This window comes from Poecilia formosa, unplaced genomic scaffold (assembly GCF_000485575.1).
Source record: "Poecilia formosa unplaced genomic scaffold, Poecilia_formosa-5.1.2 Scaffold8, whole genome shotgun sequence".
Lineage (NCBI taxonomy): Eukaryota > Metazoa > Chordata > Actinopteri > Cyprinodontiformes > Poeciliidae > Poecilia > Poecilia formosa.
Genome location: NW_006799947.1, coordinates 3316445 through 3335238, shown reverse-complemented (window position 1 = coordinate 3335238; position 18794 = coordinate 3316445). Strand labels below are relative to the sequence as shown.

Genomic DNA, 18794 nt, shown 5'->3' with positions numbered 1-18794 from the left:
ATTCCTGTTTTCACTCCTTAATCTGCTCCTTGTTGCTGCTGAGTGAAAAACAAAGCGATCGTTACCATTGATAGATGTAAATGAATCAGAAGATGAGATATGCAACGCTGCCCCCACCTGGTCAAATTATAAAAGTGTTTCCTAAACGCTAAAACACGAAGACCCCTTTTGTTTTGTGTCTTTTTCTGGTTTGCATATTTACAGTTTTTGCACTGATGACTGCAGCTTAACTTGTCCGTGCTTCACTTTTGTTTTTGTGCAGTCAACAGCCTTCGAGACCAGCTGGACGACATGAAGAAAAGAAATCAAAACTCGCATATTTCCAACGAGAAGAACCTTCACCTGCAGAAACAGGTTTTTTTCCCCCAACTTTATTAATTTACTTTTGTAATCTTCTTTTAGCATGGTGAAGCTGGCAAGCATCTTTGCAGACTTACTATAATTTTTGCTACACATATTTAGATATATACTTGATCGATGCAACAATTTTCCTTGCAGAAACATCTGTTTAAAGCTTAAAACTGTCGTTTGAAGAAATCTGCTACAAGATCACTGAGAATGCTTTGTGAGCATCCAGACTCGCCTCAAGTGTAATAAAATAGCAGGAAGACATGAATGCACTTCCACATTGATACAACCTTTAAAACCAAAGCTGTAAACTACATGCTTTCTCAGCTGCATTCATTCCACATTGGGTCCATTCTTCATCTTCTGACCATTTCATTCTGGAGCACCTGTAGGTCAAAGTTATTTTCTCTCCAGCCAAAATCAACCTGCTGCTAATGAGATCCAACAGAGCATCTACGTTGTTTTCAAATAATTCTCCAACTCGTCCACAGTTAATAAAGTAGCATTTTAAAACATGCAAATTCACAAAGCAATGTAATTATCCAGTGGGGTATTTTTTTGGCATAATTTGCACATGCTTTCTGCAGCTTACTTTTGCACCACATTCACCACACATATTCAGTTAAATGAAAGCAGATTCAAACATGTCCATTAAATCGAGCAGATGGGAACGATCCACATCTGTTTGTTGGGTGCAGTCGCCGTTTTACAAACTCAGCAGATGTGGAAATAATTAGAGATAAAAATAGTTCCATTCGGACAACACCAAAGTCCTCAGAAGATCAGGGAACCTTCAGGAGACATTTATAAAAATAATTGACGTGAACATTTTTAAAGTGCCGCTTCTGGTTGTAAAATATGAAGGAATTATATTAATCCCTTTAAAAAAACGAAATTGAAACATGAAAATGTGTTGACTTATAGTTCAAAATGTTTGTTTACAAAGTTATTATATAACAATATACATGCTTCATCCATTATTTGTGGCTCTTGACCACGATTATATTAGGTTTTAATGTTTATTTTTTGTTTATGATAAGGAAAAGTCTTTAATTCCTGCTGGCTCTGTTCTCACAACCTAGGAAAAAATGACTAAGGAGTTGACATTTTAAAAAGAGCAACTTTACTCAATTATTTTCTGCTGAAAGTTTTGTGCGCTCTCAAAACATCCCTAAGCTACATATTATATAAATTAGGGTGACGGTAAATTAAATGAATACTTTTTTTTCACCAGATTTTAAACATTTGGTAAAAGCTGACGCTGACGTCTTTCGGTTTATTTGCCCGTTCTCTTTTCACTCGTTAAAACCTCGTAACGGATGATTTCGCAGCTGGAAGAAGCCAACACGCTGCTGCGGGCCGAGACAGAAGCGGCGACGAGGCTCCGCAAAGCTCAGACGGAGAGCAGCAAGCAGCTGCAGCAGCTGGAGGCCAACGTGCGCGAGCTGCAGGATAAATGCTGCCTGCTGGAGCGCAGCAAGCTGAGCCTGGAGAAGGAGTGCATCAGCCTGCAGGCGGCGCTGGAGTCAGAGAGGCGGGAGCACAGCCAAGGCTCAGAGACCATCACTGACCTGATGGGTAGGGGAAACACAAACGCAGCACTTCCTGAAAGGCTGCTGGTAGACTTCCATGCTTATTGTTCCCCCATGAATTTGGCAGTGCAGCAACACTTAGTATTTATCTGGATGCCGTACTTCAGGTTTTGTGAAGGACTTTGGGTGCCTTTTCTATAATTTTCAGATGGTTTTTCGGTGAAATAGTGCCCTCTGACAGTTTATTTTGCACGTTGCAGGACGTATTTCTGGGCTGGAGGAAGAAGCTCGCCAGCAGAGACAGGCTCTGGCCAAAGCTGAGACTGAGAAGAGGCAGCTTCAGGAGAAATACACTGACCAGGAGAAGGTATACAAAATTCATCTCTCCACTACTTTAAATATGAGCATTACAAAGTCTTAGAAAGTTTTTGCTTTTGCGTTTCCCTCTGTAAATCTGTTTTGTTGGAGTCGCCGCGTCTTCCTGCTCGCTTTTCTGTCAGACGGATATATTTTCCTGTTGCCGTTTTGTGGTTTGTGTCTCCTTTCAAATCAGAACGCCTTCTGCCTGTTTTTCTTTGTGCAGGAGATGAGCAACAAAGAGATAGAGCTGACCTACAAACTAAAGGTTCTGCAGCAGGAGCTGGAGCAGGAGGAGGCCTCGCATAAAGCCACCAGAGGTCTGCTGGCAGACAAGAGCAAGATTAAAGTGACCATCGAGGGCGCCAAGTCCGAGTCCATGAAGGGTAAGGTCTGCTTTACACGGTCAGTCGGATCTTAAAGCAACGCTTGAGGCTTTTTCCTGGACGCTCAAATCAGATCAAACCAAGCTGTTTCAGAAAAGGCAGATTTATGATTCTGAGATACTTGATCTTTATTTGCAACACGGTCCAACAAAAGAGAAAGTTGGATGAAATTAAGTGGAAGTAAAGATTGAAATCTAATACAACGTAAGCAAAAATGAAATTCTGGGCAAGAATCCATAACTGGGATTCAGGGCAGAATGAAAAAATACAGCTTGAAATTTGCAGATGAATTTCTTTCAATATTTGGTTAAAAAAAAAAATAAATAAATAAAAAAAAATAAAAATGGATTACAATGCAAAAACATGACACCTTACCAAGTAGTTTTGGTGTAGTTTCTTTGTACAGTGAAATAATCTGCCAGTTGAACTAGAACTAGGCTAAATGTCGTGTTTCACCTGCATATTATTTCATGTATATCCATTACTATTTCATCAATATTAAGGAATTATTAATTTATAACAAGTTCATATATTGTGCTGAAAATTTACTGGGAAGTTAGTTTTGTCTTATTTCAAGTGTACTAAGACATTTGCCCCAGAAACTAGATCAAAAATACTTTGTAAGATTTTGTGTTCTGGCATTGTAATTAAATCGTCCTCTCCACTGTACCATATTAGCTCTACGTTATCAGTTTGAATTATTTTTGCAGCCAAAGATTAATTTCCGGAAAACTGAAAAGCACTCCTGGACGTTTCTCTGCAGAACTGGAGCAGAAGCTGGCGGAGGAGCGAGCGGCCAAGCTGCGGCTGGAGAACCGAATCCTGGAGCTGGAGAAACACAGCAGCATGATGGACTGCGATTACAAACAGGCTTTACAGAAACTGGACGAGCTGCGCAGACACAAGGACCGACTCACAGAGGAGGTGAGCGTCTGGATCGGAAAACAACCCCAGTTTGAACCTGTCGGGGGTAAAATGTAATGGTGTTAAAAGTACTGTCCTTAAGAGCAGCCCGTGTTTCGTTCAGGTGAAGAACTTGACGCTTAAGATCGAGCAGGAGACCCAGAAGCGTAACTTGACTGTGAACGACCTGAAGGCCCAGAACCAGCAGCTGAACGTCCTGAGAACCTCGGAGAAGCAGCTGAAGCAGGAAACCAACCACCTGCTGGATATAAAACGCAGCCTGGAGAAACAGAACCAGGAGTTGCGCAAGTCAGTTCATCGGCTCTACTTTTTGCTCCGAGCCGTCACAATCTTCAGTGTCAGTAATTTGGTTTGATTTTCCACCTGCAGAGAAAGACAGGACACAGATGGACAAATGAAGGAATTACAGGACCAGCTGGAGGCTGAGCAGTATTTTTCTGTGAGTTTGTGGCCAAATGATGCGTGTTTATCTGTTTTTATTGCATATTGAACAGACCATATGTTAAATTAAGAGAGGATTCTTCGAAGAGCAAAATTGAGTCAAACGTTATGGTGCACTAGAGAGTTACTATGCAGTCTGGAATTTGATTCAAGAAAGATGTTTTTGTTCTACAGACTTTGTTCCTAAACTTATTGTTTAAAATGGATAAAAGTTGTATCCATTTGTTGGTCAATTTATCTTTCCTTCTTTTTCAGAAATCCTCAGTGAGCTTCTGAATGTGAAAACTTTTTACCTTTAGCTGGTCAAAAGAATGTTGTAGTCTGTTTTGCCTTCTTGTTATCCAGTCAGGTTTAGCTCTCTGACTCTCCCTCTTTCTCCCTTTCTTGCAGTCTTGACAGGATGTGTCATAGCAAATACATTTTTTTCTAAGTAACTTAAACCTCTGAGCTTCCTGTGATCACCTCGTGTCACCAGACAGTGTTTTTGGTGCATCTTCATTTACTGGTCATGTTTTCATAATTCTGCGTTTTGGGCATGCCTCTTTTCCAGACTCTTTACAAGACTCAGGTTCGGGAACTAAAGGAGGAATGTGAGGAGAAAACTAAACTCTACAAGGAGGTGCAGCAGTCTCTGCAGGAGCTGCAGGAGGAGAGGTGATTCTGCTGATTGGAGATCCAAAATAAAACTCCTCCATTCACCCTCAAGTGTGCAGATTTGAGTTTAATTTTCTCAATCTCTTCCAGGGACTCGTTGGCGGCGCAGCTGGAGATCACTCTGACGAAGGCGGACTCGGAGCAGCTGGCCCGCTCCATCGCTGAGGAGCAGTACTCTGATCTGGAGAAGGAGAAGATAATGAAGGAGCTGGAGCTGAAGGAGATGATGGCTCGGCACCGCCAGGAGCTGGCTGAGAAGGACATCACCATCGGCTCGGTGGGTCCCAGAAACATCCGCCTCCCGGTTTTAAACCTACAGAACGGCTCTGAGTGTGTTTCCTCCTGTGTGCAGCTGGAGGAGGCCAACAGGACTCTGACCAGCGACGTTGCCAATCTGGCCAACGAAAAGGAGGAACTGAACAACAAACTCAAGGAAGCACTTGAAGGTCGATAAACGCAGAACTTTATAACATCAGAACAAGTATGGCACGCATCGCTGCTCACTTTTTTCTTCTTGATCCTTCAGAGTCGGACAAGTCCAAGGATTGGGAGCAGCAGATCAACCAGATGAAGCAGTCGTTTGAGAAGCAGCTGCAGTCAGAGCGCACTCTGAAAACTCAGGTCGGTGTTTGCTGCTCCTCGCGGTCGTCCCCTCGGCTCCCCCTGCCTCTGTGAGGAGCTGACCTCGTGTAACCCCTCCCGCCCCCACAGGCCGTCAATAAACTGGCGGAGATCATGAACAGGAAGGAAGTCCGTGGGGGAGGCAGCCGGCGTGGAAACGACACAGACATGCGGCGAAAGGAGAAGGAGAACAGGAAGCTGCAGCTGGAGCTGAGGTCAGAGAAGGAAAAGCTCAACAGCACCATGATCAAATACCAGAAGGAGATCAACGAGACGCAAGCAGTAAGTGCCGCTTTCCCCCTCATTGCTCCTGCTGCAGCCTTTCGGCTTCACACATGTTTTCTTGTGTGCAGCAACTGGCAGAAGAGAGTCAGATGCGCATTGAGCTGCAGATGGCTCTGGACAGCAAAGACAGCGACATCGAGCAGTTGAGGAATCTGCTACAGTCGCTTAGCGTTCAGTCCATGGACTCTGCCAGCGTCAGCAGCGGGCCAGACGTTGACGCTGATGACGCTTACGCAGGTAAGGATGCAGCCTTTGTGGACAGAGCTGCAGAGCTTTATTAAAAATAAAACCACAAAAGAAGGCATTTTTATGTGCTTTGTTGCATATTTATCAAATGAGATTAGAAAACTGCTTTTTGGGGGACTCGGATGGGATTTGAATTTTGAAGAGTCGAGGTAAAAGGTTTCAATTTAGTGCTCTATTCATGTTTCTGATCCTCACTGATGGTTGTGGGATAGAAAACAACCTGGATTCTAGCGGCTGAAATAAGCTTCTTCTATATCTGGTTCTTCTGGTCAAGATGCCTTATTTTAGAGTTTGTCTGCCACTAAAACGGAGACCCAAAGCCCATCAAGGTTATTTTGGTCTGGCAACACCTCAGCCCTCTATGACCTGATGTTGAATCAGTGGTTGGATTCATCAGGCTTCAGACAGCGATGCACGTGCTCCTCATTGTTGTACAAGCTTTACGTTTTCTAAAATTCAGTTTTCGTCTTAACTTCTAACCCCACTTTCTTTCAGGAAATGCTTTTTTTATATTTTCTGGTAACTGATGTTTTCTTGCTCTGTACATTATTTGACCAGTTTTGAATTTGACAGTTCATGGTTACGTGGAACCAAAGGGATCCTTTTCCAGTGTTGTTTCTGAACTGAATATATAACATTTGTTATTGTTTCTCTCAGAGTCGAGACTTGAGGGCTGGCTCTCTCTTCCCGTCAGAAACAACACCAAGAAGTTTGGATGGGAGAAAAAGGTCTGAATGAACCATATTTGCTCTGCCATAGAGCATCTGCCTGATTTTAGCTGTTATTTATGTTTGTTTTGTTGTTGCAGTACGTTGTCGTGAGCAGTAAGAAGATTCTCTTCTACAACAGTGAACACGACAGAGAGCAGTCCATCCCCTGCATGGTTCTCGATATTGAGTGAGTTTAACGCCGGGGCTTTTGACGATAGCCCCGGCTACGTTTATTTATTAACGTTAATAAATAACCGTTTATTAACGTTAATAAAGGTTAATTTCAGATAGAAATTAACGTTTATTTCCACTTTGCAGCAAACTTTTCCACGTGAGGCCCGTCACTCAGACGGATGTGTACCGCGCTGAAGCCAAGGAGATTCCCAGGATATTCCAGGTGTGTTCTCCCTCTGCTTTACTATGTGTCCATTTGAACTTCTGAGTGGTTTCAAAGGATGGAAATGGCCAACCAGCATCTGTGGTCCCCACTAGATCCTGTATGCCAACGAAGGCGAGAGCAAAAAGGAGCCGGAGTTTCCCGTGGAGCCGCTTCCCATCGGCGAGAAGTCCAGCTACATCTGCCACAAAGGCCACGAGTTCATCCCCACGCTCTACCACTTCCCCACCAACTGCGAGGCGTGCACCAAGCCGCTGTGGAACATGTTCAAGCCGCCGCCGGCTCTGGAGTGCCGGCGCTGCCACATCAAGTGCCACAAGGACCACATGGACAAGAAGGAGGAGATCATCGCTCCCTGCAAAGGTGTTAAGCTTTTCTGCATAGTTTTACTGAACAAATCGTCCGTCCGTCCCCCGTTTGGGTTCAGGTGAATGAAAACGAGTTTCTTTTTCCACCGCCAGTGAACTACGACGTGTCTACGGCCAAGAACCTGCTGCTGCTGGCCACGTCCCAAGAGGAGCAGCAGAAGTGGGTGAGCCGGTTGGTGAAGAAGATTCCCAAGAAGCCTCTGCCGCCGGAGCACTTTGGTCGCTCCTCGCCACGCACCTCCATGAGGGTTCAGTCCAGCCAGTCCATGAGGAGGCCGAGCCGACCGCTCCCCACCAGCAAAAGCAGGTATGAAATCAAAGGTTTCTTCTTTTAGTTCAAGAAAGTGTCCAAGGATGAAATATAGTAGTTTTTTTTTGTTTTTTTTAATTGCTTCCATTAACTTAGTGAAAAACATAACCTTGAAGATTCTGTGTTCATGTTTGTTCGATGCACGGCTGGGATCGCCCACTGCATGACAGCATTCTTACACGTCATCATATTAAAGGTAATGATAGAAACTGATGTCCCCCTTTCAGACTGGAGGAGTTCAGTCTTCAGGACTGGCTCTGGGCGTTGGATGATATTGATGAGGATTGTTTCTCCATACATTTCTGATGATGGTAACACTGTGTGTGTGTGTGTGTGTGTGTGTGTGTGTGTTTGTGTTGCTGTGTTTGCAGTGCAGTGGCTGCATTTAAAGATATTGCAGGGATATCCAACTCCAGTCTTCCAGAGCTATTGGCCTGCAACTTTTCCATGTATTCTTGTCCAACACACCTGGATCAAATGGTTTGATCAACTCTTCAGCGCCAGAAAGTTTAGTAGAGCTCTGGTAACGAGCTAGTCATTTAAATCAGGTGTGTTGGAACAGAAATGCATCTAAAAGCTGCCTTTGTCAGCCTTAGTTGCATTGTTGTAGGCGACCGTCAGACGGTGCAGCCCCTGCATTTGGACACGTCCCTACTTTCAATTTACTTTCAGAGTTAAACCGCATTTTCAACTTCTCCAGATATTTCAAAGAGGTTGTGATGTTATGTACTCTGCCCAGAGCCATAGGAAGAGAAACAGACACACAGAATCACTGATCCTCCACCTGGCTTAGCAATAAGCATGGGGGACTTTTCTATATATTCATTCTTTGCTTTCACAGCAGACCCACCAGGAAAGCGTTTTCCAAAAGCTGTATCTCAGATCAGATGATTCCAGTGCTCCACTCAGTTCTTTTGCAGTGAGATTTGTTTTTTCATGTCACTCGTCCACACTCTGCGTAGGATGATGGAACTAGATCACCGTGCAGCCTTGTTTGTCTCAGTTCTTCTAAATTAAATTATTACTCTGAGTTCATTAATATGCTATTTTATTATCATCATTTCCTGATTCATGCAGAATAACATTCACCTACTTTCCTTGAATGGTATGTTCTCTTGTTTTTCCCATTTTAAAAGTGGCTAGGAGAACATGTATTCATGCCCTATGAAAATGGCAAGATTTTGAGTGACTTATTAAAAGTTTCTCCACAGAAAAAGGATAAATTTAAGTGAATGTTAGAATTGGGCGCATTTGAATTGTCCACATTCAAGATGTTACGCTATGCTGTCAGAGTGAAAAATCTAACTTATAGACTGAATTTGGTTTGATCTTTTATAGAACCACTGAACACTGATTAGTGTATTTAATTACCCCAGATTATTTAGTCAACTATTTACATTAATTTTATTTCAATTTGGCCACAAACAAAAGTGTCCAGATTGAAAGTGTTTTTTTTTTTCAATCTGGACACTGGACACCAACATTCACGGCTGTAAATGAGTCTGGAGGATTTTCTTGCAGAAGCTGTGCTTTTTTTAAAATTCTTTAGATCTCTTGACAATCCTCAGTCTGAAGGACCATGTATTTAATGCAATTGCTGTGTTTTCTATTTCAGGTTTTATACACCTAGTTATCTGTTTTCTTGCAGGTTTTTTTGTGAAATAGCTAGCTACCCTAGCTTCTTGTATTTTGTTAAATTTCTGTCTTCCTAGTTTATTTTCACTGGACTCTTTTGGTCTGATTTGTACTCTGTTATTTCTTGCTAAATTTGATGGGCTAACATTTGTTGTTGATCAAAAACATGTTTCAGCTCCTATGACATGAGCCGCAGATCAAATGGGTTAAAAACGAAGCAAGTCGACTCCTGCAGCACTTGGTACAGCTGAGTCCTCCTCTGATCTTGTTCTCCGTGTAAACGACCGAGTTCCTGGATGCGTTTGTGTACGTGTCCGTCTTGTTGTCACTCAGCGGTGCTGTCGGGCCACATGCAGGGGCTGAATACACATGGTTCAATTTCCTCTGTGGTGTTTGGGAAACTATTTACCTGATAGGATCAATGTCACTGGGTGTCTTGTCACTGGATTGTTTATGACTTTCTGTCTTCTAATATCACTTTTAAATTTAAATAATAAGCTAATTAACTTTAAATGCATTCCATCCATAAAAATGTACATACGTGTCTTGAGAGAAACAAATACAGCTCTGGAAAAAATTAAGAGAGCACTGCACTGAACCCCATTGAAAACCTCATGGTTATTCTACCAAATATTGATTTCTGAATTCCTCCCGAGTTAAAACATTAGTATTATTGTTTCTAAATGAATATAAACTTGTTTTCTTTGCATTATTTGAGGTCTGAAAGCACTCTCATTTTCTGCAAATAAATACAAAATTTTTGCTTGGAAATTCGGAGATGTCGTGTTGTCAGTAGTTCATAGAATATAAAAACAATATTCATTCTACTCTATCATATGCCTATAAAAAGTAAAATCAGGGAAACTGATAATTTTAAGTGGTCTCTTAATTTTTCCCGAGCTGTATGTAGAATCTCTGGGAGAGTTTGTTCCTTAAAATAAATACTTGCATCATTAACGCAACACAACAGACACTTAAATATGCCTTGAAGGTCTGGATGTTGTATTCACTTTGGACTTTTAACGATGTATTTGAACCATTTGGTTCCTATTTGAAACGATTTACCTTCATACAACTGTAAAGATTTTTAAAGCAAGACTTGGGAGCACAGATTTCCATATATTGTGGATTTTTGTCTTCAGAATGTTCTCAAATAAACATCAGAACCAGATTTAGCTTGGAAGAGGCAGGCGAACAATACATTTTGGCAATCTTCAGACTCTGAAAGAAAACCAACTAGCTTTAATCAATTCTGCTAAAAGAGTTATCAAATGTTCAGAGTTGTGCATAAAAAGCAATAAATTCAAACTTGTGCCTTCAGTTCTTCTTCTTAAATCCTTATTGTTGAAATTAGCGTATGTTTTTGCAGCACTTAACTTTTTGTCCATCTGTCTCTTTGCCTCCAGTTAACCCTGCTGGATGGGTCTCTGGGGCGGTGTTTCCTTCGAAGCTCCATCTGCAGATCTGGAACTCCATGTCAATTCGCCTCCTGCTTCATCCTGGGAGGAAAATCTCTCCACTCTCCTTGTCGCTCAGCTCCTTTCAGCCACTTCACAGCTACCGAGCTTGACTGCGCTCTTTTCTGCGAGCTGGTTGGCTTGTGAACAAAGTCTGTCGTGCTTCTGGAGTAGCTCCTTCTGTTTCCACAGGAAGCAGAAGAGCTCTTCGGAGAGGCTGCATGGATGGATGGGGATTCAATTACCTCAATGATTCTCACCAGGAAACAGTCTAATGGAGGGGACATGCAGGAAACTCCTGCACATCACCTTTGGAGGTTCTAGTGGCCAAAAATGAGACATTCTGCTAAAAGAAACTGTGAACAGTTCGAAGAGTTTTAAGGGGAACACGACACTTGGTTGATTCAGTAGTTTTTTGTTTTTTTTCCCTCCCAAATGACTTGTTCTCTCAACACAATGATTGTAGCTTTTAGCTTTCCACAGCTCTGGTTTCAGGTGAGTCACAGGATCCGATTAAGGTACAACAAGCTGTTAGTTCACGTAAAGTCACAGAGTAGGGGAACGCAGTGAATCCTTATTTTGCAGTAAATGATTCTCTGGTCGCCTCAGACTTATTATGATTTCTGTCACTGAAACACTCGTTTTGTCTGCAGTAGACGTTACAACGTGAGCAGCATCCTGCTCTGAAGGCATTAAAAGGAACAAACCTGCACTGTCCGACCCGAGGGATAATGTTTACCTAAATGCACCGATCATATTTTCCTCCTTTTGTTTGCGTTTGAAGGTAGAGGTGGTGCTCCACCAGAGGCGGCACCCAGGCATCGTATTACCAAATATACTTGACTGAAGCTTTTTATTTTACCGCCAGCTGCTTTGGAGTGAACTTGCATGTTTCTCACGCGCCGTCACCCCTTCCAGGTTGTTTTTTGAAAGCAGCGGTGACGATGAAGGTATGCAAAACCTCGTCCTGAGCAGCACTTAGTCCACTGAAGGTTTGTTCCGATGTTTTGGTGTCAAGAGTGACCGAACTCCCAAGTTTGGACACGTCGTCGTGTGAATGTGGCTCGTACAGGCGCCTGGAGAGCAAACTGTGTGTGTTTTGTGGAATTTTGTGTTTTGTGTTCCAACAGCTCTCCTTTAACCACGAAGCATGTTTTATACATATAAATATCTACAGTATATATTTTACATGCCATACTGTGCACATTATATTATTTATACAGCCTTGTCCACTTTGTATTTAAGGGCCTTTACATCCAGATTGCATGTTTGCTACCAAACAGCTAGAATGATGATGATTATATTAACTTCTTATAGAAATAAAGACATGGATGTGCCCTTTGGTTTCACATGTTTTTTAAATGTCAAAAAAAATAAAAAATAAACGCTTTAAAGAATTTCAGTGAAATCACAATATAAAAATGTTTGTCAAATGTTTTGGTTTATTTAGGCGTTACAGAAAAAACTTCATATAAAGTACAAAAGTTATTAAAAACACAGTATTTATTATCCCCGAGTTGGAAGATTTTGGATATTTGCAAACTGTCATCATCTTTGACAGAAAAATCCTCACTAATGTTTAAAAATGGAATTTAAAAAAAATAAAAGTAGATTCAGGAGAAATGTACTAAAAACTACTGGGACAAAGGATTGTTATTGGAATGCTTGGTAAAACATAATTTTTTTTAAAAATACACCCTCTTTCAATTCTTTATATAAATAATAATAATAAAGATCTGTAATTGATTAGGTTGTAAAATTATTCAAAAGTGAGCTCAGATGTAGAATGGCTGCAGGTCAAATCATCTGACTCATTTCCTACCTCTTTGTAGAAATAACTTCTACAAGTTATTTCTATAATAACTTGTAGAAATACAAGAAATAATACAAGAAATAACTTGGAGTCAAATACTTTCATGAGTTACTGACAAATCAAACCTACAATTAATTAGCATTTTATGTCTAAGTTTTCTTGGGGGGTTTTTAAAGCTTGCCTGTTTAAGCACATTGTGTTTCTGATACTATTTGTTTCTCTGATCAATTCAAAGTAACTCAGCGACCTCCTGCAGGTAAACTTTAGTCAAACTCATTTTTTACAGTAATCTGTGAGGATTAAAGACACTAACAGTCGCATCTGTTTTTTGTTTTTGTTTTTTTACATTCAAGATTACGTTTAAACTACTTTAGTACCTTGAAAAAAATTTCAGAACATTTATGAAATCCTCTTAAGTAAAAACTAGAAATGAAACGGGGTGTACTTTCTTTTTAGCAGTAGTAACAGTTACCCTTAGATTGTTTCCGTATTTCTTGTGCCTGTGGTGACCCAGTAAGCGTTGAAGAAGAAACCACTAGATTAGTCATCTTTCTTGGAGCTGCTGCTTCTTCTTCGTTGGTAATAGATCACAGTGAGCAGCACCCAGAAGTTGAGCAGAGTCATCGCCACAAACCGCACCAGAACTGCGAGAAACAAGAAGGTGATTTACAAACCAGGATTACCTTTAATTTAAACCGATTTGTAGCTATCAGCTGGCTTTAGAAATCAAAACGTGGTTGCTGGCTGTCTGATAAGGAGCTATATGCTTGCATTTTAAGATGTTTTGCAGGAACACCATTCCAAACCAGCATTGAAATTTAGTTTTTAATTATTTTTAGCTTCATTTTTTTTAAATACCCTTTCTGGTTATATGTTTTTGAACAATAGATAAAGATTTATTCTTGGAAAATATAATCTTAGAAGATGGCATTGTTGAGCATCTTCTCACTTTCTTTAACCTTTGTTTCTCTATTCAATTCCTTGGTTCAATATACAATTTTTCTGGCACTGATCAAAATTCAATTTTTTTCAGTTAATTTTTTTTCTAAAATGGGAAACGACGCTAAACAAGACAGGATTTTAATACGTTTTTCACTTAAAATTTCTACACATTTGCAGACTGAAATTTCCAGATATCTTGGTCAGTTTTCATGTCTTTTATCATAAAACAAAGACAATACATTGTAGTTCAGCTTCATGCATCTCTTAGCATTACAAAATCAACAATATGTAAATGTATGTTCGACACAATGCAGCTCCTTCCCTCACTTAATTTCCTGAAGGCTGCACACATTTCCAAGTTCAGCATGATCATTAGACGTACTTAAAGCACAGAGGGACAGAACTGAGCTTCTTATGCCATTTTGTTCAACGTTCCTTTTATCTACTGAAAGTATTGTTCTCTCTTGCAGACCGAATAATTGGCAAAAGACGGTCAGTGTTATCTGCTGCTGGTGATTTATTAATGATTCATGACTTCCCAACAAAGTCCCAGAGAAAATCTAACCAACTTGAAGCTCAAGATGACATGATTATTTTCATCTTTTAAAATGGCAATACAGCTTAAATACTTTTCATGCATGCTGTCCACCAAGATTTATTCTTGGGAAATAATTGTAAAGACCTTTTTTGTGTGTTAAAATTTGTAAAATATAAGTCAATGCGAAACAGCACTTTAGTTTGAAGATGAGAACATTTGAGACTAAACATTGAAGTCAAAAATCCAAGAGTTCAGGTACTAATGAACTCTATTTTTTCTCTTCTAAATCTCTCTTGCCTTCATTAAACATGGAGACGTCCAGAACTGCCTTTTTATGAGGTTTGACTCCCAGAGTGCACCACGCTTCCACACTACTGCTACAGTGGGAGGCGTTTAGAGAACAAAACAAAATGTTTCTGCCGTGTGCCATTTCACGCTGGCTTACCCTGCATGTCTCCGGTCGTCACCGACGTGGTGTAAATCCGCGCTGGAACAAAAGAGGAAGCGGCGTTAATGACATGCACATTATCCAACCGCACTCTCTCATGTTTAATTAATGACGTGTTGAATTGCTGATTTGCTGAACGCGTAGCAAACTGAAGGGGGATTATCCATATTCATGACATGAAAGTGATTTAAGTGGCAGAATTAGTTAGAACTGATGAGCTGTTGAAGCTAATTAAATTTGTTAAGTCGGAAATGAGAGACTGCAATTAAAAATGCGGAAATCCGACTTTGGTTAGTTTATTTAATCTTATAATTTACCTGTTTGGGTTTACTGCTTCTATGTGGGGTATTTTACCTCATTGTTTGTATCCCAATATAACCAGGAGACGGTTGGGGGGAAAAATGGGATGGGATTCTCCTAACTTATTTTGAGGAACCAATCAGAGGTGGTTAATGATGATGTCATTTAAAAAAAAAACAATGAATACTGGATTATGATGTTTGTTTAAAATCCTTTCAGATGTCTAAAAAACCTTTTTTATATATATATATAAAAAAACAACTCATGACTATGGGTAACGTCATTAATTAAGAGGGAGATTCAATGTTCAACAATATCAATAACGCATGTCCATTAGGAATTATTTAAAAGAATCCCGATTTTCTAAATGAGGAAAACAACCTGTGACATGTACCGGCATTGGCAAAATGTTTTATGCTTTTCCTATTATTATTATTTTGCAATGTATTGTGCAGTCCTAGTTAAATTTTTTAGTTTGGCAGCCCTCTTTACCCCGACAGCCACTGGAAAAGACGCTCCCTCACACACTCACCCATACACGTGTAGGTAGCCATGCCCCAGGAGAGGGCGCTAACCTGTCCGGCATCCTTGGAGCTCCACATGCACTGCAGCTGGGTCAACTTACTGGCTGCACTGATGAACGTGCACAGGCTCTGGAGAGGACAGCGCAGGTCACATATTACACGTTTATAACATGACGGATTGAACACTGCAGGTGAGCTGGATGCCACACAGTAAAAGAAAAACAAAACAAAACAAAAGTTACTTTCTGTTGCTGTCTAACATTTTAAACTTGAAGTGGAAGAATTGCTGCTTCATCTATTTAAATGCAAAATGCCTACAGACATGTTCATCCCATTTACCAAGCAGACCTTGATGTGTTTCAGTGAGAGAGAGAAATGAGCTCTGGGTGAGTCTCCTCTCAGCCCTCCACATCATTACTCCTGACTGATGACGTGCCAACTCTTTACTGTGGGACAATGTGCGGCTCATTTGAAAATGATGCATTACCATGGCCAGATCTATGATCCACCTCTCCACCGTGAGGAGCCTCCAGCCTCCGACCAACCTGAGCACGATCTGTTAAGGCACAAGATGCTGCCGGGGGGATCATTGATTTCCTTCAACACCAAGCAGTTTCACAGCTGTCACTGTCAGAGAGGGTAAGGATACAGCAAGGCGTACACCAGGCTCTGCCGCAGGCTGCCGTTGTAGTAAAGAATCAAGAGGAGAAGGATGACATCTGACGGGACACAGAGCAGGTTATAAACGTACACCACTTCCGGTGAGGTTCCATCTTCATTTCAAGGGCCACTGGCGTACTGCTGATTCACAAGCTATTCAGATTCTTCTAAATGTTACATATTTAAAAGTTTCCTGGTTTGAATTTCCTGCAAGTTTTCTCTCATCTACACAGGTTGAACATTTTACCTGCAGGCCTAAACCCCCACAAAAATAGTTTAAAAAATGTTCCTGAGTCAGTTGAAGAGTAACGTCAAACTCAACAAGGTCCAGGTTATTTCTGGCTGGATTTTTCTAAGCAGAAATGGTAGATGTTATTTAATTTTTGGCTTAGTAATATGAATTCAAATACATTCTATAATATTTCAGGGTAATGTTAGCCTCAAAAAACCGTTCTAATGCGTGTACAAGCGATTGTGTGAAAGTTTTGGCCAGTTAAAAGATTTTCAAAGTAATATTCATGCTTTATAACTCTATTCACAATGTATGAAACTTAACATCAATGTCAACACTGTTATTCTTGATTACATTCAATTCATAAATATACCTAATTACAATAAGAATGAGAATATCAAACAACCCTTTCAGCCAATAAAATACTTAAGTTACACTATTTGTTACAAACCTTGAGCAATGAGGATGGGATACTCCAGGTACGTTGGGGGTGGGTAGTTGTAGTACGTCTGGTACGTTACAAAAACTATGAACCTAAAAAGAATAAAATGTCAGATTATTTAATGTAATCAATTAAGCTTTTATCTATTTAGTCCATCTTCCCCCCAACTGTGTAAGTATGAGTCCCATCAACAAGCATTTTTGTATAAGTGTTTACATGTACAGGTACTTGAAAAATATCTAGAATGTTTAGAGTTGTACTGATTTCCTGGACGTGAGGTAAATCTTGAGTTCAGAGTGGAAGAGGAATCTGAAATCCTGAGTTGAGAAAGAAAAACAACAATTTCCCTGAGAACCTCCTGACCACATCACATACTTCCTGATGATTTCAGTCAAAACAAATATCACTAAACCATTGTGTTATTAAAAACTTTTTATATATTTAAAAATGTTTTCTTCCAGGCATCGTGTACTGCTTATTAGACTGCTTGAAAAGATCTTTAATCTGTTGTCTAAGATTCTTCTGCAAGTCTTCCTTTACAACAACAATGACTGTGATTTTACTGTAGAGAACTTCAAAAACGCACAGCACCTGGCAAAATTATCCACAACCCTGTAAACTTTCTCACATTTTGTCATGTTACAGCTACAAACTTCAATGTATTTGATTGGTATTTACTGTGACAGACCAATACAAAGAGGTGCTCAACTGTGAAGTGGAAGGAAAAGAGGTTGAATTAGTTTTTCAGTGAAAATCTGAAAAGTGTGGCATGCATTTTATATTAAGCGCTAAGCTGAGTAAGGAGGCACGAATATGCATATCACATCTTTCAGACTTTTATTAAGAACTTTTGAAAACGGTGCATCCATTGAATTTGTGTGGGTCTATGATCATTGCAATCATTGTATCTATGAAGAGTGTATACGCTTCCGCAGATTTCTGTGTTGTGCGTGTAGGTTGGTTGTGAATGGTTAAAAACAGCCCTGCATTTCCACATTTATATTTCAAACTGTTTGCAGCCTTTCTGGGTCTTCATAGTCTTAACCTCGGCTCATTTTCCAGATGGATGCTGAGTGTTTGAAGCTGATAAGGTTTCTTTATCAGCAAAAACATTCTGAGCAGCTGCAATCAGGACACAGGCGTATTATTCTGCTTTAGACACTCAGTCTGATGTTTATCCCCACAAATCCAACAGAGGGCAGTTTGTGAGAGCCGTCGGCGCACTGATTCATATAAACAGGTCCAGTTCTGTCCGCTTTACGAACATTATCATTACACTGGAATCTCACTGAGTGGAAAAACAGAGTTTTATTTGACTTACAATCAACTTTCACACGCATTTAAACGAACTAGACAGCACAAATATACTTCCTATTCTTTTTAAGCACATGCACACATATAGAAACAGGAAGACAACACATCAAAGCTGAGCCCTTCCTCACCTCCGTCACCATTCATCTTCCTCTAACAGCTACGAATCACTTTTACCAGGAGTTTATGATAAAAGTGCATCATAAAGTCCTGCAGAGTCCACCTACCCAATGAGCTCCAGCAGCAGACTGTTGAGGCTGATCCCTGTTGAACGTTTGGCTCTCATCAACACGAAGATCTGCGGGAACTTCAGCACCATGCAGAGGAACAGCGTGCTGAAGTTGGCGATGTGCAGCAGAGTGTCGGACTGCATGGTGGATCTTTAAATTTTATTTTAATCTTTTTATTTAGTTTTTTTTTTATAAATAACACTAGCTTCCAGATGCCGATGTGACGCAAACACTGTTAAGGTACTTTGACTCTGATCGGAAATCCGGTGTATATTTTCAAAATAATAGTAGAAATTAATTTGTGTACGCTCGCTAAACTACTGTCACCAGGAATCATCAAAACCTATTTATAAAATACAAATTATCTAAATATAGTTCAATGAAAATAATGTGTATATATATTAAGTGATTAAATAAATGAACAAATGCTTTTAATCTGAAAAAATGCGCTTGACATCCGTTGATATGGTATAAATATGACAGTTTCCTGTCAGCCGGTGGTGGCATCGTTTCTCATTTCCGCATACATAGTCTGAAAGATGATTGGCTCAGAAACAACCACAGTATTTAAAACCTAGTAAATACTGAACGCAGGTTCATTTTGGAATTTAATAGAGACGCATCTAAAAGTGGCAGGAAACTGGCCCTCAAAGAATGGAGTTGAAGAGCCCTGCCATATAATG

The 18794-nt window shown here is 40.4% G+C and overlaps 2 protein-coding genes across 3 annotated transcripts in view; one reads left to right on the top strand and one right to left on the bottom strand.

The window, feature by feature from the left end:
• The window catches only part of rock2a (rho-associated, coiled-coil containing protein kinase 2a), a 35844-nt gene extending 23776 nt beyond the window's left edge, over positions 1-12068 (top strand). The window contains exons 14-33 of one of the 2 annotated variants that reach the window (XR_477924.2): positions 263-354; positions 1680-1926; positions 2141-2247; positions 2464-2623; positions 3387-3547; positions 3651-3835; positions 3917-3986; positions 4539-4642; positions 4733-4919; positions 4995-5088; positions 5169-5263; positions 5354-5545; positions 5617-5785; positions 6452-6522; positions 6603-6691; positions 6823-6901; positions 6997-7264; positions 7363-7576; positions 9390-9520; positions 10621-12068. Coding sequence is in view for 1 of the 2 variants with exons in the window: in XM_007575675.2 (XP_007575737.1) it covers positions 263-354; positions 1680-1926; positions 2141-2247; positions 2464-2623; positions 3387-3547; positions 3651-3835; positions 3917-3986; positions 4539-4642; positions 4733-4919; positions 4995-5088; positions 5169-5263; positions 5354-5545; positions 5617-5785; positions 6452-6522; positions 6603-6691; positions 6823-6901; positions 6997-7264; positions 7363-7576; positions 10621-10624 (2588 nt within the window). In the remaining variant the exon portion in view is untranslated. The remainder of the gene's footprint in view (positions 1-262; positions 355-1679; positions 1927-2140; positions 2248-2463; positions 2624-3386; positions 3548-3650; positions 3836-3916; positions 3987-4538; positions 4643-4732; positions 4920-4994; positions 5089-5168; positions 5264-5353; positions 5546-5616; positions 5786-6451; positions 6523-6602; positions 6692-6822; positions 6902-6996; positions 7265-7362; positions 7577-9389; positions 9521-10620) is intronic. The other variant, XM_007575675.2, reaches the window with a different exon arrangement.
• A 583-nt stretch (positions 12069-12651) lies between these two features.
• LOC103154392 (PQ-loop repeat-containing protein 3-like) lies at positions 12652-18408 on the bottom strand. Its single transcript, XM_007575660.2, has 7 exons — positions 18109-18408; positions 16580-16662; positions 15886-15955; positions 15724-15781; positions 15245-15365; positions 14410-14451; positions 12652-13128 (listed from the first exon to the last, which is right to left on the bottom strand). The coding sequence occupies exons 1-7, from the start codon at positions 18252-18254 to the stop codon at positions 13025-13027; spliced, it is 624 nt and encodes a 207-aa protein (XP_007575722.1). The 5' UTR covers positions 18255-18408; the 3' UTR covers positions 12652-13024.
• Positions 18409-18794: the final 386 nt, after the last annotated feature.

What these genes read in the sequence shown, in the direction of transcription:
- LOC103154392 (XM_007575660.2), bottom strand. Translation starts at nt 18,254, where the DNA reads ATGCAGTCCGACACTCTGCTGCACATCGCCAACTTCAGCACGCTGTTC. An exon ending in GGATCATAGATCTGGCCATG is followed by an intron (nt 15,366 to 15,723) that starts GTAATGCATCAT and finishes TGTCCTCTCCAG; the next exon opens with AGCCTGTGCACGTTCATCAG. An exon ending in GACGACCGGAGACATGCAGG is followed by an intron (nt 13,129 to 14,409) that starts GTAAGCCAGCGT and finishes TGTTTCTCGCAG; the next exon opens with TTCTGGTGCGGTTTGTGGCG.